General features: G+C 36.7%; 1 protein-coding gene across 1 annotated transcript in view; it reads right to left on the bottom strand.

Moving 5' to 3' along the window:
* MINDY4 (MINDY lysine 48 deubiquitinase 4) overlaps positions 1-25,211 on the bottom strand; it is a 79,010-nt gene that overhangs the window by 19,574 nt on the left and 34,225 nt on the right. Inside the window, exons 11-15 of the mRNA XM_009558276.2 lie at positions 23,968-24,031; positions 22,562-22,627; positions 22,268-22,335; positions 4,012-4,075; positions 1,898-2,059 (exon numbers count right to left, since the gene is read on the bottom strand). Of these exons, the coding sequence (XP_009556571.2) occupies positions 1,898-2,059; positions 4,012-4,075; positions 22,268-22,335; positions 22,562-22,627; positions 23,968-24,031 (424 nt within the window). The remainder of the gene's footprint in view (positions 1-1,897; positions 2,060-4,011; positions 4,076-22,267; positions 22,336-22,561; positions 22,628-23,967; positions 24,032-25,211) is intronic.

The following is a 25,211-nucleotide window of genomic DNA, read 5'->3' as shown; positions in this document are numbered from 1 at the left end:
TCTATTCTCAGTTCCACTACTGCAAACTATTAGCGACGTTGATTTTTTTCTACATTGCTCTAAACTTACAATTTTGTAACACAAAGCAGAATCTGACCCCTAATGCTGAAGCCACAGTGGATTTTCCCCAGACTTGAGGCCAAAGTCCACCAGAACCTGACTTCTGTCCTATTCCTAAGGCAGATATTGCAACATACGCCGAGACGTATGAACTGAAATACAGAGCACTTGCAGATGTTGTTAATAAAGAGCAAGACAATTTGCACCAGATGCTTAACTAATACAGACTGGGAAAAAAAAACAAAAGGGAAACTACGTCTGTAACTGATTGAGAGTCACTGGCTTGGAAAACAGATCACTGCTCATGTGTCCAGCTCCCATGCAAAGGCACAGTAGCAAAATAACAGCCCCCCTCCACCACATAATTTGCAGAATAAGTGGAAGATGGTGTCTGATTCTCTGGGTAACTTTTTATTTTATTTTGAGAGGGCAGATGGTAAACAAATAGCTCTTACCTGCACCAACCTCACTTACCATTTTGCTGCTTAGAAGCCATCTTCCTCAACAGAGAATGGAAAAAAATTCTACAGTGCTACCATTTTCTGAGGTTTGAAATACTACATAGTTTATAGCGAAGGATAAGAGCTTGAACTACACACAAAAGCTAATTTATTTTTAGTCCAGTTTATTCTGAATTAATCTGATTTGGCTACAATGATATGCTGCCTTGAGTGAATTTAAGCCTTATTATAATCTTGTGAATAACGTAAAGGATTGTGTTAACTGAAAATAAGAAAAATATATTTTGTCATCAATAGAGAAATGTAACTGACTTTAGCCCTATGGGAAACAGTTAAAATCGAACTTTGTTTTCAGTCATGCATTTATACTAGATCAGTACAAATAAATTTTTTGCTAATCCCTTACAAATTTTTACAGAGGCAATGACTGCAAATCCAGATGGGACTGCTACAATTATCTAATCTAGCACCTAACACAAGCAAAAGGACTTAAAATAATAACCTTCTATCAAACTCAAGATTGTGTGTTTAAGACAGAATGTTTTTAGGAAAGATGGACATCTTGACAACACCCGTTGATGGAGAAACAGTGAAATCCTTATACAACTTTTTGCAGAGGTGAACTAATGGCTGTTGTTCCATTGAAATTTTTAATCTATCTTTTAATTTTCCTTATGGCTACAATTAAATACTCACTTCAAAAGCATGCTAAAGGGAACATCCCCATTATATTGACAGCTATTTTAATTGTCTGGTTTTTTTTTCCTGCTAATACAATATAACCACCATTACAGTATAGAGTGAAGGCTTCAATCGATCTGGGGATCTTATGGAAAACCGAATATTTAGGGACAGTTTCAGCTCCAGATTCAGTTGCTTATGTCTACATGACTAAAATGTAGGTGTCCACATGCATGCTGGGTGTCTAAAACCCAGTATAATTACTGGAGATGTAGGAAATACAGCCAAGGGATCTTGTTCATCTCAGCCTAGAGTACACAATTGTGTTGTTTAGTCATCTGAACAGCTTTCAGCTCCACAGACTGCACTGAGCAGGTCATACTTCATGTATACACATTTATGCAGTAGCCCCTTAAACAGAAGTAAGTTAGTCTGTAAGCTGACTCCTGTTTCAGGAGATCAGCTAGAAAATCACACACGTATGATCTGAGGTGCTGTAGACCACCTATGTCATTTACCAAGGGGTGAAGGTTGTGACACAGAACATGCATCCAGAATGGAGACGAGACTCTGTCTTGGGCCTTCTGAAGCAGTGCTAAATGCCTCTGAATGAGCAACTGAATCAAGCTCACTCCAAGCCAATTTAAATTTAATTCTTTCCTTTTTAGTTAATATCAGAAGAATGGAAAACATACCTGACAAACATCATAATGCTCGAAGAGAGACAGCAAACCAATATCACTGCGGCTTGTGATACCTTTCAAAATTGTTATATTGCCATTTCCAGAGTCCAGCTCTATCACATTGTTGAAAACATTGGACACAGCTTTGCCAGTCAAAAGCAAATTCACCAGTTCCTGTTTGTGACATGTTAAAAAAACCCAAACAAAAGTAGTTAAATGTTTAGTCTCCACCAGACATCAGTACAAGAATGATTCAGGATTGATGAAGTTACACATCTCAGACCCTCAATTGATGTTGCGGCTTTAAATAGAGGGTGAGGGTTGTTTATAAAGTTTTTTCCAGGCAGACTGGGAAAAGTCTACTTCCAAAGCAACATGAGGAAATATTAGTTAATATTAGTTAATTTTTCCAGTGGCAAACTGCTGGCAATAAATTTACTCTTACATCCAACTCTCAATCTTCTCATATTAGTGTTGTGGGTTGTTTTTTTTTTTTAATTTTGATGTCCTTTTTTCTCTACAATGAAGGCTACAGCACGAATGCTATAAATTGAAAGCCTGCACAGTACTATCTGATATTTCTGCATATGTACAGTGATGTGTTTTGTATGTTGGACAAGATTTGTTGGAAGATTTTTTTTCCCTCACTGATTACTTCTGGACGAACTTCAGTCTCATTCAATGAGACATTCACACATACGGCTCCACATCTGGTCCATGTTACTAACATACTCACACTTGCTATAGCAGATTGTTGATGATTTCCTCTCCAATTGAACTAGCAGTAGGAGTGTGTCAGAAGCTAAATACATGTGAGAGGGTTGATGTGCATACATACGTGCATGTGACTGTGTGTAAAGCTCATGGAACACAGACCCAAGACATTTTGCTTAGCATAAGATCCCACAAAGGCCATCTGGGATGTAACAGGATATAACAATATCCAGCAGCAGACTGTGCTACAGCAATGGACCAGCTAACTATTAATAAATAACATATGTTGAGAAACACGAGGGAGGAATAACAAGAAGAAAGTCTCCAGAAAAAATAGTCTAAATTACCATGCCCGAAGACATGAATAACATCAGTATTGCCAGTTTGGTCCTGATGTATGATTTTGAAAACATTGTGGGCATTTATAGCCCCACGTCTCTCTTGAAGGACTCCTCAAAGTTCATAGTTTTTTACTGATGTTTTTAGGATCTCCAATCCACCAGTGATGTCCTACCACCTTCCTGAGGAATAACTGTATAACCACAGTATAGAAGTTTTCTAGCAACAGTACCAGAGGGGAACACAAAACTTGCCTTTTGCAGCCAAAAAGGCCGTACATTTACTGTGTGTCAACTGTATCCAGACCACACAATTACCTATGTCCCAGTACTAGGGGAATCTGTGTCCCAGAATTTTGGGTTCTACATTCCACCTACGTGTCCAAGGCAAATCATTTCCAATTGAGTGGATGCCTCTGCAGGCCCAGAGCCAGCCAACAGGAGACATTTGGTACACAGAGGATCTGCAATTTAGACTACATAGAGTTATGGCCCTATGTGTCAGACAGCAATTCAGACATTATTTTCAAGCATCACACGTCTTTTAGACATGTATATAGTAAGTTAGTGTTTCTAGTTGGAAGCACTATTTAGCTTCAGTTGGTATCAGCTCCGTTAGCTGGGCAAAAATCGTTTACAGAGAAGCTGTATGACCAGATGCGCAACCTCAGTCACCTTTCAGAGGGAAGGAAACTCAGCAGTTTCAGTGATATCAGAACTAAAATCAGCTAAGGAGTTCAAAAGAGGGAGATGAGAGGAGTATGAGCACATATATACTCAGGTACAGACACACGTGGACCAGAAAACGAGGCCAAAAAGCACAGGCTCCAAAACCAATGCCAAAACACTAGTTAAAAAATGAATACAGGATGAAGATGTTTACTTTGCAGGGAAAAATTGACTTAAAATAAGAAATGCCATCTCTTCCCAGAGGTCATTTCACAGCTCTGCATGCAGAAGCATATCGTAGAGTCATAGAACCACCAGGTTGGAAAAGACTTCTGAGATCATTGGGTCCAACCACACCTATCTGCCACTAAACCATGTCATACCCAAGACCACAAGTTAACTTACCTGAGTACAATAGCCATGGCTGCCAATCAATCGATTTGTAAGCACATCAAAATCATTGCGCACCCTGAAAAGGAGTGGAGAATATTTAAATACAATTGCTTCTTTTCATTAGACTTAATATCTCTAAATCTCAGAGGGGGGAGGGGAGGAAAACCCAAACTGTATCCCAACCATAAAGATAGCTCTACATTTTGGAATTCTTCCAAGGTGATTTTTTTGCATGACAGAAAAAAAAGGTGTATATATCAACTAGACCTGTGGGAAGCAAAAGTCTGTGAGAATTAGACTAAAGAAAATAGCTGTAGAGGACAAAAGAAACCGTTGTCACCATTAGTTAGAACTTCAGAAATAAGAAGTACTGGACCGGCTGTCTTATAGAATTACAGAATCACAGAGTGGTTGAGGTTGGAAGGAAACTCTGGAGGTCACCTTGTGGAACACCTCCACTCAAGCAGGGCCACCTTGACCCAGTTGCTCAGGAACATGTTCAGATGTTTTTATAATATCTCTAAGGAGGTAGAATACACAACAATACGACCTGGGCAACCTATTCCAGTACTCAGATAAGACGTTCTTACAAATGCATGTATTTATTATTCCTACCATCAATACTTGGAATATACCCACAAACTGATGATTATATAAACTATACACTATCTTGTAAGGACTTTGGGTGCACACATTTAAAACAGTGCTGTGTGGAACCTTCTACTTTATGACATCAAAGAGAAAAGTCTGTGAAATTGCGTTATTGATAATTATGGAGTAATAACTCTCAAAACTATGTTCTCTCTCCATAAATCCTGGAATGATTGAATTAGTGATTGGTTGATGGCCCAAGAAATAAAAAGTTGTAACTGCAATCATTTTTATCCTGCAGACATAATATAATTGCAAACATTATTTTATTCATATATAAATGTATAACCTAGTTTTGAGAAAAAAACAATGAACTATATTCTGGGATAGCCATGGCAATAAATTCCACAGATTAATTCTATGTTTCATAAAAATGTTGTTTCCCTTCAGTACAAAATACGTCAATGTCAATTGTTTTTTTTTCTACATCCTTATTTTGGTATTGTTACAACAGTAGAGAGAATGCTTGAACCATCATCAATTTAAGGTTAGTTATTCTAAATACATCTGGCCTTCTCACTCTCATTTGGCTTGTAAAATCTTCTGTGCATCCAATTTTTCCTGTTTCCTGGCAATTAGCACGATTATTTAAAAAAACATAGAAAATATTTCATTTGTGATAAAGTGAGAGTTGAACTGACGTGATTAGAGTAGAGTTACCTAGAAATTCTCCTTCAACATTGCTATACATGCTCTTAAAAAATTAGTAAATTAGTAAGTAAAAAGTTGGGATATTCCCTGCCTTTATCCCCAAAATCAGATTGTAACATATAATTTAGAAGATTTCCAGCCTCAATGATACTTTATACTTCAAATCAAGTCATGGTCATTGAATCACAATTCCCTTTTAAAAAAAAAAAACACTTTAAAGAGAATTTACAATGTAGTCTCAATCATAACAAAGTACCATAATAACATCTCTTACTAGCATGAAATCAAAGACAAGACCAGGGAAAGCGTGCCAGTGATATGGAAAATTCTCTCATGCAACATTGCAAGGAATGGATGAGGCGATAATAATCTTTGGATTTTGGCCATTTTTTAGTTTTAGAAACAGTTTCATCTTGAAAACGCCATAGCCTTGTTTGAAATGAGTAGACTATACAATATGCGTCAGTTAGGGACGATGGGACATACGACAAAGACAATAGGAGGAAGTTCTAATTTCATCTGTAGGTACAAACAATATGGGAGTTTAGCGGTGTATCACAGATTTTCAAGAAGAAGAACATCTGCCTTTCAAATCATCTCTGCTAATGAGGAAATAAACATCAGCCATATAGCTATGAGATTTACACCTATTCTAAATGGGTTTAAGATTATTATTCACCGAAGACTTACCAACTTCTGTGCAGGTGTATTTATTGTGTTACAATAAATAAGCATAAGCTTTTAAGTGCAAGTACACTTCATGCATTGTGTAAAATCTAGATAGCAATATGCTTTGTTTTCTACTGGGCTATGAAGACCAGCAAATCTGAAACATTTCTTCACTCTGGTGCCTTGGCTATCAGTTGTCAAAACAGACGTAATGACTAAATCGTTACTACTAATACTACTTTGTTCCTGCAAAGAATTTTTCATTTATAATTTTAAAACCACTTTAAAACATAAAAAAAATCATTAATCTAACAGTAGACTTTTAAGAATCCCAGTCATTATCAGACAATAAGCTAAAGGCTCGATTTGGTACCAAATCCCTTCTTTATTTACAACCCACTGTTGTGCATGCTGGTTTGTATCACACGTCAGTAAAAAAGACACAGGCAAAGAGAATAGTGTTAATTGTACATATTCCTTCCTGATGCAATATTGTCATTATTTTGCAGTGGTTTTGTACGACATAAGACTTAACTGGAGAGTGAGCTACACACAAGTATGTTGACTGCTGGTACAGAGCAGCGGTGTTTGCCTCACAGAATCATCAAATCGTTTGTGTTTGAAGAGACTTTAAAGATGATCCAGTTCCACTCCTCCCTGCCATAGGCAGGGACACCTTCCACTAAATTAGGTTGCTCAAAGCCTCACTCAGCCCAGCCTTGACCACCTCCAGGGACAGGGAATCCACAACTTCATTGCCTGATTTGATAAAAATGTAAAGTCGGGGAAAAAATATTTAATTAGAGAGGAAGATACTGTTTTGGAAATCTCCTGGACAAATACTTAAAGCATAATTAAACATAAATTCAAGCAAAGTGCTGTCTTCAGCAGGAATAATTTCCTGATTTCCTACATAATCCGAAGGGCAACAATAAGATCTGATTTCAGATCATTCCATAAGAGTTCCCACATTGACTTTTATTTTTAATTGTACTAGGTGTAAAGTAATGCAGTTTATGCTGCACTGAAACCAAGGAAGGGAAAGACTGAATTCTCTATGGAGCGAGTGAAGCTGTGGCTTTGATAAGAAGCAGCTGCCTTTTGAGACAAAAGGTAGAAAGTGGCTTAAAAGTTTAATATACTCAGATTAACATACTTGTGTGCAAAGTCATAGTTCCAACCTTTTCTGTGTTTCAGTTTTTGGCCTAAGACCCTTGAATAGCTGAATTCTCTATTAAGCAGTGCTGGAATTGTTTAGCTCAGCTTTTCTGATGTCTTGTAAAATATGTAGACATTTTTATATGCTCACAGAACCTGAATAACATGGAAAAACTCATTTCCTTATAGTTCATTAATTTGGTACTGTTATTTTAAAAAATATTTCGATTTAAATCTTTTTTTTTTTTTTTTTCATATCAAGGTGATATACCTGAATCACTGAATCATAGACTAGTTTGGGTTGGAAGGAACTTTAAAGATCATCCAGTTCCAACCCCCCTGCGATGGGCAGGGACATCCGACTGGATCAGGCTGCCCAAGGCTCCATCCAACCTGGCCTTGAACACCTCCAGGGATGGGGCAGCCACAACTTCCCTGGGCAAACTGTGCCAGGGCCTCACCACTCTCATGCTGAAGAAATTCCTCCTTATGTCTAATCTAAATCTGCCCCTCTCCAGTTTATACCCACTGCCCCTAGTCCTATCACTACAAATCTTTGTAAAAAAAGTCCCTCCCCAGCTTTCTTTTTGCCCTCCTTCAGGTACCGAAGCTGAACCTTTTCTTTCAGCATGCAACCAAATGTTTTTTCTCACATTATTATTCCTTAAAACTAACATGTCATTATGTGACAAAACCAAAAGCTGCTCAAGATGGCTTCAGAGCAAATATCTACAGCTACTGAGGAAAACTCATCCTGACAGAGATCAATAAAACACAACTGGTGTGGAATGTACATATTTTTTAATGTTTTCTAATGCTGGTTTTACAGCAGGAAAGCCTGAAATTTTTCCAAAAAAATATTACAAATTATATACTTTATTTTCTCTCAGGTTCTCAAATAAGTGAAGCAATGTGTTTCAGAAGGATGTAAAGTACTGAAGATGTATAGACGTTCTGAGCCAAACGTTTGACTGCTCTGAATTGTCACAACCACACTGACATAACTTACTTTAAGGAAGCTGTGACAGTTCTTACTAAGGATCTGCCTCGTGCTTTTAATTAATTCATCCATTCTGGGATATAAAAATTATAAGAGGATATTCTAAGAGTTTAAGACAGATGGACAAAAATACCAGAGTTAGAAGAAACAGTATAAACCCTGGCACTGAAGGTGCATTGATAGAATCAATTACAGTGACTTGTAAGGACTCTGTTTTACTTTTAAAAATGCATAAACACAAATCCAAAATACAAATATTTTGAGCACTAGATGCTACAATATAACATGATCTGCAATCAGATGAACATTTCTTAGCAAATGTAGCTAAGTTAGATGAATAAGACATTTTAAAAATGTTTCATACACATTATATTTTCAATTTACTTCCAGGTAAAACCTTGCCAAGTCTATAATGGAGAACATCAGAGCATTGAATATTAAATCCAAAAGTCTCATACAAGCAGTAACACTAGGCATAGCTCCAGACTATCAAAATATGAGTTAGTCCATGTCAGTTGTTTACCCTAGATATTGATAGTGTTGATAAGAGAACAAAATAAAAAAATATAAAGCAAAAACTGTGCATTCACGTAAGTGCTAGCTGTTTTATAGCCTTTAACTCTGTGGCAAAGCTGTCACAGAAAACTGGTGACCTCACTTTTTTCATGGCAACAGACAGCTACATTAACAAACAGACAATTACAAGTCTATTCCAAAAATAGAACTTGGGTTGGGAGGGAGAAAGACTCATCTTCAAGCATAAGGATTTAAAATAATTACAATGGGGATGTGGAAAATGACATGATGGTGAGTGGCTTATTGTGTCAATGTTCCATACTATATATTTTTTTTAATATATTGGCACACCACAAAGGTTTCAAATGAACGATCAAATCAGAACTGAAGAGTCCTTCTGAAAAAAAAAAAAAAAAAAGAAAGGGAAAAAAAGGATTGATGTTTGGGATTTGAAGTGGCTTCCTTTCCTTCTTTATTTATGATTTTTTTCATGTACCTGCTAATTTCACAAGTTTCTTAAAATCTACATTTACTCAGGTAATTATGCGTAGTCAATTAATGAGTTTTGTTGCTACAGGGTGCTAACATACTAATATACTATAGGAAGTATTTATATAAATCTGATCTGAAAAGCGATTAATACATTGGCACATTCAAACCACTATTTCATTTCTTGAAACAAATTATCTTTTTTATGGAATGTAGTATGTTTTCCTGAGCACAACGCATTAAACAAAGATACCAAACCCAGATCTGCTTAACCCTGTTGACCTTATGCTTAGCAAACAACTGAATAATACACAGTATGACAGTACTCTGGCTGAAATTTGGCAAAAACATGACAGTGGTTTTGTTACTAATCTATTTTGTAATAGAATCACACTTATTCTTTCACATATTTGGAATCTTTTTAATAAATATACTTTATGCCCCTAAAATCAAGAGTTCATTTCTGAAATGCTTTTATTTCCTGAAGAAAAGGGAAAAAACAAGGTTGGGAAGATGATGAAGCTCACCAATCACTTAGGGATGGGCTTCATATCACTATTTATTTACATCTAAAGATGGACACGGCTGTCACCGTGGGCTTCTTTACATTTTTGTACATGGAGAGAAACTGGCATATCCTAAAGGTAATTTATGTGACCTTGCTTAGATAATTGGCAGAGTAAAAGAAGAGACCTTGCTTAGATAATTGGCAGAGTAAAAGAAGACACTTGATTGGAAAATGCATTTTCTCCATCTGATGAACATGAAGGGAATCTGCCATGACTCAGGCATGGTCATCAATAATGCTGTGTAATAGGGACTGGACATACTTACAAATATGCCAGCACTGCAGATAAGCTGAGTATATTATTTTTTTATATTACAAGCTGAGAAAATAATGTTGTTATAGAAATGACAACACCCTGTACTCTGCCTTAAAAAAAGACTCCTCAACTGGACAAGCCAATTAAAAGCAATGCATGAACAGTCAGCTTCAAATAGTCCCTTCATGATGAATTTTATCTCAACAGTACCAGAATTTGAGTATTTGGATACAGCAGAATCAAAGGAAGCTCAGATGGTCAGAAAGACTGTCAAGATATGGAGCAGCTTTCCAATGAGAAGAGCCTACATAAACAAGGACCATTCCACTACAAAAGGACAGAACTGACAGACCACAACAGAAGTTCCAAAACTGCTCAATGGTAAGGAGATGATTAAGGAACATTTACTCATTACTTTACATAAGAATCATAGAATCATAGAATCACCAGGTTGGAAAATCTCTTGGATCATTGAGTCCAACCATTCCTATCTGCCACTAAACCATGTCCCTGAGCACCTCGTCTATCCATCTTTTAAATACCTCCAGGGACCGTGACTCTACCACCTCCCTGGGCAGCCTCTGCCAGTGCTCAATGTCTCCTTCTGTGAATTTTTTTTTCCTGATATGCAGTCTGAACCTCCTCTGGTGGAGCTTAAGGCCATTTCCCTTTGTCCTCCACCCTGTCACTTGGTAGGCCAGCACTCTCCTCTCTACAACCTCCTTTCAGGTAGTTGTAGAGAGCAATAAGGTCTCCCCTCAGCCTCTTCTTCTCAAGGCTAAGATGAACTAGGCAGCACCCTGTAGCCTGGGCAACCAGTTCAAGCGAAAAAAAGGAAAAACTCTCTCATAAAGTACATAACTACCTTGGGGAATTCATTGCCACAGGATGTTGTGAAAGCCAAAATTATTAAAGGGTTCAAAAAGGTTTTAGAAAAGATTATGGAGGATAGGTTCATCAAGAGCTAATGAACTCAATGGTCCGGATACAACTGCCAGCCTAGGAAGTCTGTACTGGCTATCGGAAACAGAGAGAGCATACCAGCTCTATATTCATCCCATTTCTTACATGCTTTCCTTCAGCAGCCAAGTTTTCCACTATGAAAGACAGGCTACTAGACTACAAGGACCTTTGCTTTGATCCTATATAGACAGTTGTATGGAATTGAGGGGCAATTAAATCTATATTTGTCAGATTATTCTCAAAACAATACTCTCTCCATTTTAGCCACGCTGTGGACTACAGCCATATCCCATACTAGGACAAAGGAAGGTTGCGAGAGAGGGAAGCAAGGAACATGATATTCTCTGCATCTGCCAGGTAAAATCTAGTCATCCCAGATACTCTTTTCCAGAAAACCATAATTCATGCTTACTTTATTCATTTTCCATACTTTTCTCAGTGGTAGCTTAGGAACCTGAAATCTAGTCACACTTTGACTAGGTTTATTGAGTCACAGGCTAAGTTTCATTTTGTACTAATATCATTCTTTAAATTAAGTAACTCTTCTTGGTTTTTCTTGTTTACTTACAATTGTTAGCCTCCTATATTTTAGAAAATAATTATGTCACCCCTCAAAATATTTTTTTAGGCTAGAGAAGATAAAAAATGTTGTTCTTTTTTTATAAGACAGATTTCTTGTTCCCCTGCTTTTCCCTACAGTTCTACCAGATTTAATGAGTGAACCCAATCTGACATGTCTTTTCAATGAGGGCTCATCAGTACCTCGCACAGTTTATTAGTATTTCTTGGCTTCCTAAAACTGTTTATGCTGATATACTCAGAATAGATCCAATGCTATTTCATAATGCCAGCTCAAAGTCACTGCATTCTCTACTGCTCTTCTCCACTCCTCATCCTGCCATTTACAACTCATTACTTATCACCTCCAACACAAAGCTGAATCAAATCTCTTAGTGCAATATGATTCCTTCTCCATATTGACAGTGCCTTTCAGCTTTTGAGACATCAGTACATTCATTAGCACACCATTTCCTTTTACCTGCATTATTGTAGGAAATAAAGACTAAGGATAATCCCAGACTGACTACTGAGAAATTCTATTAGTAACCTTCCTCACACTGATAACTCTCTTCTGAGCACCATTCCTTTAGCAGCTTCTCAAAAGATCTCTTATTTTCACTTTAGAAAATGACTTCTCATTTGGCATGATATCAAATACAAAAATATCTTATTACCTCCCCACCAACTAATTCTATCCTCATTTTTTCCCCAGTTTAACTAATTATCCTTTTGGTACTATAATTGCATGCTTTACTGAAGTTCAGGTATAACTCATCTCTTTCATTTCCCACTTTGAAAAAGCTGCTCTTATTGAAGTAGAATATTAGTTCAGTCTTATATAACTAATCCTCAGTAAAATCAGACTGCATTCCCTGTGGTTTTCCATCTACCGCTGTAGTTATCTACTCTCTTTTCAGAATTTTGCCTACAGCTTTTCAACCTGCTGAGATAAAGGTTGACTTTTCTTGGTCTATATTTCCATCTTTTTTTAAATGTATTATTTGCCATTACACAGTTATAAGGTGACCTCTATTGCAAGAAAGTATTAAGCATTGTTGTCATTGTATCTGTGATTTTAGATGCTAGTTATTTCAGTATTTGGAGATGGAGAACATCCACTTCTCCAGACTTACTGCCCCAGAGATGCAAGGTTACTATATGTTTTATTGTGGCAAGTGCTATAGTACAACAAAGCATGTCAGCTGTCAGGATCCAGTCAATTCCTAAAGTCTGACAAAGCAAGAGGGAGCTCAGAGCATCTTGCATAGGTTTATGAACTACATAGAGGCAAAAACACCTAATTTATTTTTTTCCTTCATGCTCTGTAGCCACCACTTTTTCAGGTTCAGTTCTAGCTCTCACAAAATTAATTCAGTTTCTAATCATAAATTCCAATTACCTGTCCTGGCTCTGCACCCTGATCTCCTTATGGAAATGCAAAGCAGAATATCAATTTAGGTTTGGAGCATTCTGTACCTTATTCCTAATATCAGCCACATCTACTCTACACACAAACCTCACATCTTTTCCTCATATCTTGCTATTAATATGACAAGGAAATTGCTTGTTGTTTAATTTCCTTGGCTCAACGTCTGGGTCTGATCTTGTCTGAATCACGTTATTTCTGTATCTTCCAACACCAAGACTCAGACCACTAGTGCTAGAGCTATTTGTTGCTCACCTTACTTTTTCATTCCTTTGCACTCAGTAAATTCTTCAGAGAAGGAGCTAATAAAACTTCTCTTCAGCTGTGTTCTTCAGCTTTATGATTGATCTTGATCTGATCTAGAAAGAATGGGATGTGTTTGGGGAAACAATATGGACTTTTTTCCCTTGTTGCCATAAGAAATCTTTCTGTTGCATATCCACATCAAATATAAGACTTCTATATAGTCCACATCTCTGTTCTGTATACTCATGCTGGTTACAGGCTTCCTGCATTTTCTTAAGAGGGAGACAAGAGACACGTCTCTCTCTATTAATTGTGCAAATCCCATTTTTTCCCACTATTTTCTCAAATTATTTCCCAATAAATCAGCCTCTTACCTAGCAAGATGTCAAATAGAATCAGTATAACAACCTCTCTGTCTTCTTGATTACTCCTTTTTTTGCTGAGTGTGGTTTCATTTTGTAGGTTTCCTTTTACCACTAACCTTTGTTCCTTGCTCTTTTCTTGCAGAAAACTTTTTCAATCCTAATTCAGCTTGTCCTCTCCTTTGCCTTTCTGGTCATGCTTCCACCTGAGTCACATTCCTTATTTAGCAGGCTATATAGCTTCCTTATCTTCAAATCTTATTTGACAGATGCCTACCTACTTGTGTTGTGTCAGATCCTACTCTCTCCTTTCCTGTATCTTGCCTTCAAAATCCCATTCTACCATCATCTCTAGCTTTATTCTTTTGTCCCCGGGTCTCCTCTTTCTCGAGTATAAGATGACAATTTCATACATCAATATATTCCACTGCATATCCACTTTTGAAAGAATATAAATCTTATAGCTTCAAATCTGGGTTTTGCATTTTCCTTGGAATATTGCTAAGGCTCTCACTTCTTATCCTTGCCTTCTTGTCTTTCTTCGAAGGAAAAAATATTAACCTCTTTCAAGCAAATGCCCTTCTTTACTGCCTCTTAGCAGCTGCAATCTGTGCTTCATTAAGGTTCTATATTTATTAATATATTTATTACTGTAGCAAGTCTTGCCCACTGAACACTTCTGCTAGAAGGGCGTCTGCCTAACTCACACAACAGAGCCTCAAAGACGAGGAAGACCCTGAAGGTGATGAATTACATGCAACCTATGAAGCAGGAGGCACAGAAGTTCACTTACCCAAACAAACAGGGGCTCAGCTCTTCCCTACCAAGGACTGGATCCCACACAAACTCTCCTATTAGGTCTCCTCCCACTGTTCTTGGTAAAGCTAATCTCGTACTTCCTCCATGTTATAAAATCACAAATGGTTCTTGGAGAGGTCTGAGACTCTCAAATATGGATTATTCAGTTAGGTCAAGCTGCTTGTTTTTCGGCATTGTAAACTAATTGACAGCTGTTTCCCTTTAGAAATAGCTGCTTCCCTATCTTTTTCAAACACCAAAAGAGTAAGCTGTAAAATAGATGATGACATACATTTATATTACCTAACTATAAACACTGACTGAAAACTGGTCACACACGTAATTTCCCCTTGTTGTTGGTCTCCCAGGCATTCTCAAGCTGGGGGGAACCACCTCCGAAAAAGTTTTCCCAGAAAACCGGCTCATAGAAAAATATATTTCCATCAAGAACTGAGTATATTTCATGTGATTGGACCTTCTGTGTGAAGTTGTAGTTGCTCTTATCATTGGACAAGCCAATTGCTCATTTCATAGAAAGCCTTTCTTCACCAGCCAAATAGCATGAGGAGAGTAGGTGCATTTTAGGGGAAGTCTAAATTAGAGATTGGCTCCGAGACAGGAAAGGTGTCAGTTAAGGACAATGGACTGAGGGTGGAGGACTCATTGTTCCACCTGCAATTCATGCGCCTACGTAGCATCGCTTTCTTTTTTAATGTTGTACGTGACTGAAAGAGTTTAAAAGTCAAGTAAATATCAGAATCAGGGTTATTTTGAAGTAAAGGGCACAGAAAAGGATACAGAATGGATACTGAAAAAAATGGCTTGATATGGGTTACTGCAATGACCATAATCTTCTGTTACACACCTCAATAAAAGCTTGTCTTATTGAGCAAGGTAGTCTTCCCAGAGTTTGGCTTTCAATGTGTTTTAACTGCACTAATATTTTATTACTTCAATATGGTTATGAGACTATTTAAGATTATTTATCAGAATGAAGTGAATGGTTAAGTAAGAGTGCTTATTCTGTCCTTGAAGCAATATGAAATAATCCATTGGAGCAGCAAATCATGTCTGAAAGGCAGGCAATATCATGGCTAGAGATGCCAAAGCTCAGTAGTCAACTTACATTTTATTCTCTGGTTTGTGGTACCTGGTTCTGGCCACAGTAAAGCTATGTGCTCGCATATTCTCAACAAATTATACATGTCTGGAAGCTCTTTGATGAATTAATTCCCGTAGTCCCCTGCTTCTCCTTTTTCACATTCCCTCCTCTTCTGTGAAAACACTGTTGAGCAGGAATTGTGTGGATACGGGCAAACAACTGATCGAGGCCAGGTATAGCGTGACCCTTAGTAATTGTGCATATACATTCTCTTACCCTACAGCAAATCTTAGATCACTTTCTGCTGTGTGAAACAAGCATGAACACATCTGTTTATCCTGTAAGTAAATGCACATATGGTCAGACTATTGGAGGGTAGTAGATGGCATGCTGAGGTGATTCTGGGTTTAAGGTGGCTTTACTCTTTCTGACTTTTTGGCATGGAGAGCTTCTGTTCTCCATTACAGCTCACAGTTATTACTGTACTATAAATATACAATGTACATATATAGCAGTATGTCTTGTGGTACAATGCCGTCCTATGGAGATGAGTAATGACAGAACTGCTACATTTTTTTCTTAAATTGATAAAAACAGTTTGTCAATAGTTTGTTTGGACCACATCAGGAAGATTCTTGAAATACGACTTGCAACCAAACAAATAATTACAGAAATAAAACCAAGCTGACAAATGGATGTACTTGAGCAAAGTCTAGGGCTCAATAATGATAACAATGTCTATTCAACAATGTCTATATTATAATGATAACAATGTCTATTCAACACCCTCAGAGCACTGGAAAATCAGATTCCTCAGATGAATAAGTTATTCATTCAGGAAGGTACATTAGTTCTGTAAATGCGGAATCTAGATGCTCTACTTAGCCAGAGAGGGACTGTAGCTACTGGTCCTTTTAGCCTCTCTGATCAGGCTCTGCTCTCATGTAAAGTTCAAACAAGTCAGAACTTCTCTACCTATAACACAACAAGTGCATCTCAGCTTCATTTATTACAGGAAGGATATGTTTTGAGATGGAATAGGTATACTGGACAGCTATTAACATGGCTTCATGCTTGTGTATGATTATTTCAAAGATAGATAAGAATGAAAAATGAAGGAAATTTAACTTCCTTAGTTCCGCATAATAGTACCACAGGAATGAAGAATAAGTGCTCAAGGGCACAGAACAATATAATTTTAATCACATCATTTCCCTTAGTAAAAAAACTGTTAATAGATAGATTTTAAAGATCTAGATAAATTACTGATAGCTGAGGGCACATATATTTCGTGTAAGAAGTCCTAGACTGATAAGGATCCAAAATATGACTTATTCCAGTTTTAAAAAAGGCATTGGCTTTTGGTGAAAAAAAAAAATGAACACAGAAACAAGAAAAAAACCCAAACAACCAGAACTCCCAAACTCAGAAATGGAAACAGCACAAATAATTCTGAAACAGGGCTATGCACATTTCTGGAGCAGAAAAGACTGCAGTCATGGGATCAGAATAAGGAAAAAGATGTTGACGTTTACTTTCCTAGGTTTATATGAGGATAACCTTAATGAAGTACACAGCTTCCTCTCAACTTGGAAAATAACTCCTCTTTTTTTCCCCAAAGATAAAGCCATTGGTTTTTTTTTTTCATTTTCACATAAACTCTTCAAAGAAAAAAAATGAAAAGATGCCCAAATGATCAATACTGACTGCAGAATTACATTTGTAATCTGCTATTGGCAAGCAATAAATTATCCCCAAGTCGACAAAAGAGATTGCAAACACCAGTGGTGTGATTCTATTGGCCAGCAAATTTGTGAGTAAAACAAGAGCCTGTGTTTCAGATGAGGCTCTATGTATTTTCTCCAGGTAGCTTGAAAATGGCAATGTGCTGCTTTTCCACAAAGGAAGTTGACCTAAGGAATTTTCTCATTCAATATCCTCTTTGATATAATAGGTTCTAGTAATGATGATTTTATGCAATGAAGTTATTACACTGATTAAGAGAAATATGACCGTGAATTCAGACAGTGTGATTGGTTGGTAAGGAGATGAAATTTAAAGAAGTTTTTTCAATGAATGGATCGGAATCAGCCACATCCAAGTGGATTTGGATGAATAAGCATAGTGAGGAAAGTACCAGGCGTTTGAGGTGATGAGACCAGCATCTAGCAGAGAAAGCTTATGCTGCAGTTCCAGTATATGTTGTAACCTCGGTAAGTCTGTGGGGTTGACTGAAACTGCCATTATTGGGTCAGTGTAAACCACTTCTGAGCATTCATAACTTTCTTATATGCACTGTGTCATTGTTGGATGCAACAGGGAAGTCCACATAGAGGCTTGCAGCACACCTTTAAGCTCAGTCTCTCCCATATACATGAAAAATACCTCGTAGCTCTTAATAACACGAAGATTTTAGCACACATCTTGTACATTCGGGAAGATTAGTTCCCTGAGCTAGTACAATACACCCACTATTTTTAATTTTTCACTGATTGTGAAAAAAAAAGGATTACAATTGTTAGTAACTAGCATTCCTTCCTGTACCAGAAGCAACAACACGTTCTTAGCAACTTCCTCAGGAATTCTCACTCCTCTGTGGCCATTTGTTATCAGTACTACCAGTGATGATCATTAGTGCACAGAGTATGATAAACTCATTACTAAAATCTACAAAGTGGTGCACAACCCTGCATTTCCCGGCATGTGTTCCCATTAAATAAAAATACTTGGATTGCCAAGGATTTAGAATAACTGCCTGATGGATCCAGCTGAAATCTGGAATTTCTGTTTACAGGAAAAATCATTAACAATGTAAAAATTATAGAGCCAGACAAAAAGTCAGCCTATGCCTGCATCCAGTAGCAAACATCAAGGCAGAACACAAAAACAGGGCACATGGAGAATACATCCTGAAAGGGAGGTTTAAAGGTACTGAAGCCTGTACGTTCCAGTAATTTGTCTAAATTTATTTAAAACCCTTCGTACCTCTGGCTTCCTCATCTCCCAGTACTGAAAGTTACTTATACTGGGGAAAAAAGTACTGTGGTTTGTTCTAAAATCGAAGCCTGAGTATTTCCATGACAATTCGCAAGTTTTTTGGACTCTGAAATGTATAATCACTCCTTATTCAATTATCATGGATGCTGATACTTTTATCACATCCAAGCTATTCCTCTTCGATGCCAAAGAGGAAAGATTTCATCTGTCCTCTCACGGAAGTTAGTCCACACTAAAGGGAAACTTTGTTTTTGCCTTCCAGTGTGTTCTAGTTCTAATGTGTCTTCACTGACTTGGGGAGACAAGACTGTATGCAAGATAAAGACATGAGAAAAGCATATTTTATACAAAGACAGTACCACAATTTTCTCATTTCTTATCTCCACAGCTCCCAATAGATTATTATTTTTTTGTCTGTTATGGAAAACTGAACTAATACATACAGATAATTAAATTATCAGTAGTGGTGCTGGAATTTTTCTCATTTTTCATAGTAGCCTGTTTAAAGCCCATCACTAGATAAATATACATCATATAATAACCTATGCTTTGCATTGCTAACACTTAATTTCATGTCCCATTTTATTGATCAGACACTAAAGGACAGAATTCCTTTCATCACTTCATGTTTACAACATAAAGTCTCTACATAAGTAGTCTATTTGGATTTTCTTTTTTATATAGAAGAGATAAGTAAGCATTTCAGAAGATAATTTATCTCATTCTAAGGTAGACATTCAAAATAATTCAAATCAATTATGATCTTTTTCTCTTTTTTTTTGAGCATAAAGGAAGCCTAGATGCAAGTATTTCCATGGAAAATAAAGATAAGTAAGAGAAGTAAAGTAGGTCATTACCCTCAAAATAGGAAACGCCTAAGAAACGGGAGTATTTATTAGTGATTCTCCCTCTGAAATCAAAGAAAAAAAACATGCACTGCCCATGTAATTCTCTTCATGACGTTTTTCAAATGGGATGACTCTTCCTTAAAGGAGCTTCTTGGTTTTCACTAATTATAGATGTAGCTGGGAGGACTAAGACTTGGCATAATTTTTAGAAGGATAAATTTAGATGAGATTACTCCATTGTTGGTACTATGAGATCCTTCTGAAACATCAGAGGTTAGTCACAGATTTAAGAAGGTGTTAACAGGCTTTGATTGTTCCAAACCTCACCAACTACTGTAGCTATCCTTCCTGAGTTGTGTGTCATGGTCACAACTGCATTCCATCTTCTATCTCTACAGATGTGGGAAACATCTGTCCACAGGTGCGACTGCTCTGAGAAACTCTGTAAGCTCTGTAGTCTCATTATTCTGCACCTCTTCTAGATCAGTTCTGGGTTGAACTGGACAGGTCGCAGTACAGTGCTACTTATCCTTTAATTAATCAACCTCCTTGCTTAGTCCATATTCAGTGCCCTGCCTTTTAAATTGTAATTAATGCTTCCTCATATAAAATGAGGTATTCTTATTTCCCTCTGATTGTACCCTAAAGTGGAAGCTTCAGTACATACCAGAATTATTCATAAAACAGAAAATATTGGAAAGAATGCTTTTGATTGAAAGAAGTACTTCAATACTCATTAATCAAAATGTCAGTTTTCTCTTTGTCTAACCAAACATAGATGCTTCAGTTTGGTTTCATTAGACATACCTCATAATCTTACACATTGTTATTTTATGATAACCGTGGTTCAAGCCTTTCCTGTCCTCAGTCTTTAACTTGTTTACCAGAAATGCTAATTATTTGCAGAAGAGATATTTACCAAAGGAGCCCAGACAGTCAGCATTGTGGGCACGTGGTGAAAAACTGACCCAAACGGAAGTATTTCAGCATGATTTGAGAAAATAAAATATGTCAGCTTCTCAATTAAAAATAAATAATCAAAAAATAGAATATGCACACAAAAATCAGGACTCTTGAAGCTTCCATGAAGCTTTCTTTCTTTTTTTAAAAAAATAAACCTACCGGTTTCCTGTTTAAAAAGTTGAACAAAGTAAATGCCCAAGGAGATCTATTATTGAACAAAAAACTCCATTACCTACAATAAATCTTATTTGTCTTGAACTGTTCATCCAGAACTATGCCAGTTATGTAAATAATTACTTACAATGCTTGTAACACATTAAATAGTACATATTTCTTGATGATAAGATCAATGAGTTATTTGCCTTGATATTGGTACTATCCAAAGAGAAGTACTATTACATAGCCATTAAAATCCATTACTGAAATTTACATAAATGGAATTTAGTTTGCACTTACAAGAAAATTTATGCAAATGTCTGAAAAACATATTCTGCTGTATCTCATGACAGAGAAAAAATCCTGTTTCTTATAAATTAAATATAGGTACCAATGCAGTGTATTACGCAGTACCAAGCAAGAAGATTAATAGTACTTTACAATGAAGTTCTGTGAGAAAGTCATGAAGCTCCTTCAAAACAGAGCTACATTTTATAAACAACTCTGACACTGTGGATCAGAACTGTAAAAATATTTAGATCCAAAAAAATGCAAATAGGCACTATAAGGAATTTTCATGTTCACTTTAGACACTTAGCTCCCCCAAAATACAAACACAGATGACTGACTGGTCTTGTCATAATCCATCTGTTAAGAATTGAGAGGTGATAGGAAATATAAGCTCCTTTCACATCTTATTAAAGAATGTTTACCATTTTATAGCAATGAAATCAATGCAATCAATAGCAATTAGGAACACAGCTGTTTTTGGTGAATCTATCAAATAGCAAATATATCATTACTTGTTCAAACAGCTTTACTAATCTGGACCTCTCTGCTGTAGCTAGGTAAGAAAAATAAGAATAAATAAGAGATTCTATAAAATTATCACATCTTATGTGTTAAGAGTGCAAGAGTGGAGGTAAGCCAATGGCCTATAGTGTTACTGTAAGAGAAAGAAAAAAAGAAATGAACCAGAAAACAATCTCTAAGTGCTTGTAGGAATCTTAGTAGGTGAGCAACTGAATGCATATTCAAAATTTGGACTAAATTGCTATTTATTTTCACAACAATGCAGTGATGTAAGAAATAGAAGCTTGCATAAATCATATTTTTGCTACTTTCAAGTGTAGCTGCTCTCTTCATGTCAGTTGTTATTGCAAGTTGTCAGAGAACAGTTCTTTTCAGTTGCAGATAAGTCTAGGAAATTCTTAAAAAAGTGGAACTTGACAAAATGAAGAAAGCTTTTATATTCTGACCCACTCTGATATCGACAGTACCACCAAAATATATTTACTCTTTGTAATAGCACAATAAACTGAAACTGCTTGGGCAAGCCTCAATGAGTTTTTAAAAGAGGCAGTGACTATCCTTTAGTTAAGAGTTCAGCATAATTATTTTGCCAATAAAATGAGATCAGATCTGTTATAACCATCTAAAAATAAGCTGCCTAATCTATTTTATACCAGCCTTTCTTTATCATTACCATTTACAGAGAGATTGGGACACTACAAATAAGTCATTCATCCTCACCTAAGATTGACACCTAAAGTATGACCCTCCGAAGGAGTCTTGCTTTTGATTGTCAAGACAGGGAGCACAGACAACAACCTTAGAGCTGATGCCATTGTTTAGATGGAATCATTTACATCAGATATTGTGAACAGATCACTGCCACTTTAACAGCATATATATATGTGTGTTCATGTCTTTATACAACAAAAAAAGTGCCAATATTAAGTGAGTAAATCTGCATAACTGCCCTATATTTACCAGAGTAAACATCAAGACAGACTAAAAAGGCCAGAAAGTACATCATGACTCTTTCCATGCTTTGCACAGCTTGTTTGCTTTGCAGCTTATGAAACAGGGATACAAAGACACTCACAGATTGATCGATCTTGATAAGATGACAGACACAGTCAGAAGGATGCACCCACAGGGACCAATTTCAAACTGAAAAAGAAAAGAGTTGGTTTTATTTTGTTTGTTGGGCACATTTTCTGCCCAACCCTAAAGAAATGGATTGAACTGCAAGCAGAATTGTTTGCATTTACGCTAAAACTGTATTTGTTGCTCTCTCTGTTAAAGTACGAGACATGTCCATATTGCATTTGAAACAATGTTCAGAAGACGTCATACGAGACTGATAAACATGAAAAAAATGGCAGGTGAACAGTACCTGGTGAATATTCTGCTGAAGAAATACAATCAGATCTTCATATTTTGTTGCTGTGTGTAGTATTAGCTGGGAATAAATGTAAGAAGAAAAAGTAATTGAAACAAAATCAACTCATTTATATAACCCACAAGCAGACATAACTTCAAATTTCAAAAGTTTGACTAAGAAATGGAATAAAGAGCTAATGAAATCTACCTCTTAGTTATTACTTGGTATAACGCTGTATCTTAGCACTTTGTATATTCTGAATTTTTAATAAATATTGCTTCTTGTGGTTGTTAAGTTCATTGAACAGACAGTTGGATTTGATTTTAATCATAGTTTATGCAATGAAAACCAACTCCTTGAACAAACACCAGGATGCTGCAGCCTTAGATGACTTAGAATGGGCAAGCAGTTTTGGAGTTTGCACTATGTGGTAAGCCAACTATAAAAGGCACCTATCACAGCATTTCTTATCATAGTCTGAGAATATTCCCATGAATACTCTCATTAAACATGAAGTTCAGGAGAGTTCACAGATCCAGGCCCTTAGTTCAACATTCTTTGTCTATTTTTCCATCTTCAGATTTTGACGGAATCTAAGGTCTTGTGGATACTGATACCTTGTGAGGAAAGATCAAGCAGTCTGGATTATATTCCTTTCCGTCACATTTTCATTGTGGCTATATCCACATCACCTTTGATAAGCAGTTCTTAGAGGCAGCACAATGGTGTTGCACTCTGAAATATCCCGGAGCTCAGAATTATGTTAATATATTAATTAAACAACCTATTTTGTCTCTTGGAAAAGCATGTTATAGACAAGGCTTTCTGCTGCATTCACTCTTTTTATACAACTTTTCACTTCTGGTTCTGAGAAGTTGTTGGCACATCCATTCCTCCATTCAGGAGGCCAGTAATATTTCCTTAAACCACCAAAGCCTGGCTTATGGCTTCACTGTTCACAAAGCCATGTGAGAGCGTCAGATGGAAATAAAGGCATAACTGGAAAGCATTTTCCCATTTGGAGCTTCTGGAGGAAAAAAAAAAAAGGCAAAAAAATTCTGTTTAAGAAAAGAAGAGAACACTGGCTTGTGATGCTCACAGCCATGCTGGTCAACTTGAAAGGATCCATGTTCACTTTTACTGCATACCAACAAAAGTAGGCAGTTCATAACCTTGGAAGGTGAATGGAACAAAAAGGACTTAGAAAGCCCAATTGCCCACAGACAGTGGGATGAGTCAGAGCCAGACAGACTACAGGATTTTGTTATTTCCTATTAGGTTTTGGATCACAATTAATTGGACATAAAAGATTTTATAACTCTAAGAGTGCAATGGAAATCAGATTCACTGTAGTAAAATAAAAAGGGCGAGAAAAAGGAAATACAGAGAATGTTACTGTGAGTTGCACAGAGCCTTACAGTTTCTAAGATTCCATCTGCCTTGTATTTTCCTATGGGATTGAACTGCTGTCTTCCTGACGGCCTGAAGAGGATATTCAGACAAAACCAAAGCTCATGTTAAAAGGAAAAAAATTGTATTAAAGAGAAATCAACATGTTATATGAACTGAATGATGAGCCAAAGATTTTGCATTATTATTTTTAACCACTTTTTAAAAAAATAATAAGTTCATATTATATACCATAGAATCATAGAATGGTTTTGTTTGGAAAGGACCTTAGAGATCATCCAGTTCCAACCCTCTTGCCATGGGCAGGGACACCTCCCACTGGAGCATGCTGCTCAAAGCCCCATCCAACCTGGCCTCCAGGGATGGGTCATCCATGACTTCTCTGGGCAACCTCTGCCAGTGCCTCACTACCCTCACAGTAAAAAATTTCTTCCTAATGTCTAATCTAAATCTCCCCTCTTTCAGCTTAAAACCATTCTCCCTTGTCCTGTCCCTGCACTCCCTGATAAAGAGCCTTTCCCCAGCTTTCCTGTAGGACCCCTTTCAGTACTGGAAGGCTGCTAGAAGGTCTCCTTGGATCTTTCCCTTCTCTAGGCTGAACCCCAACTCTCTCAATCTGCCCTCATAGAGAATTAAGCTCTCATTAAGAATTTAGCAACGAAGCATATACTTTTTCACTGTGCTGTGCTCTCTGTTTATTTAAAATTAATTACAAGTTCCTCTTTGCAGAATGATAAATATAAGTTTTTGCATTTTTATTACAGTTTTTATTAGAAAAGAAAAATAGAGCAATAACATTAAAACAAGTAGAAGAACAGATGTATAATATCACCACAAATTAAGCATTTTATAGATTTAAAATACACAAAATATCATCTGAAATGTCTTTGAATTTGTGGCTTCTATTTCAGGTTTGAAGAAGGACTTGTGTGTCCAAAAGCGTCTCTGTTATTTTTCAGCTCTTCTAGTTGATCTAATAAAAGAATAACCTATTCTCACAAAACATGACTCACTTAAAAATATGGTGTAGGAATCATCTCAGCAAAAGCTGGCTGTCTAAAAGTTAAATGCCTTGTACACAAGAGGCCTAATTGCATAGTGTAAACAAAGTAACAACTAGGCAGCTACAAGAAAAAGGAAATAATTCCAGTCATAACAGAATATCTTGCAATACAAAATTGTTGGAGTAAAACAGTGCATCTGGAAAAATAACTCTTGGTAAAGATTTCGGAGGAATCCTACCCTCAATTAA

Source organism: Cuculus canorus, chromosome 2, assembly GCF_017976375.1.
Source record: "Cuculus canorus isolate bCucCan1 chromosome 2, bCucCan1.pri, whole genome shotgun sequence".
NCBI classification, from domain to species: domain Eukaryota; kingdom Metazoa; phylum Chordata; class Aves; order Cuculiformes; family Cuculidae; genus Cuculus; species Cuculus canorus.
Note: the sequence above shows the minus strand (reverse complement) of the source record. Positions and strands in the feature narration are given on the sequence as shown.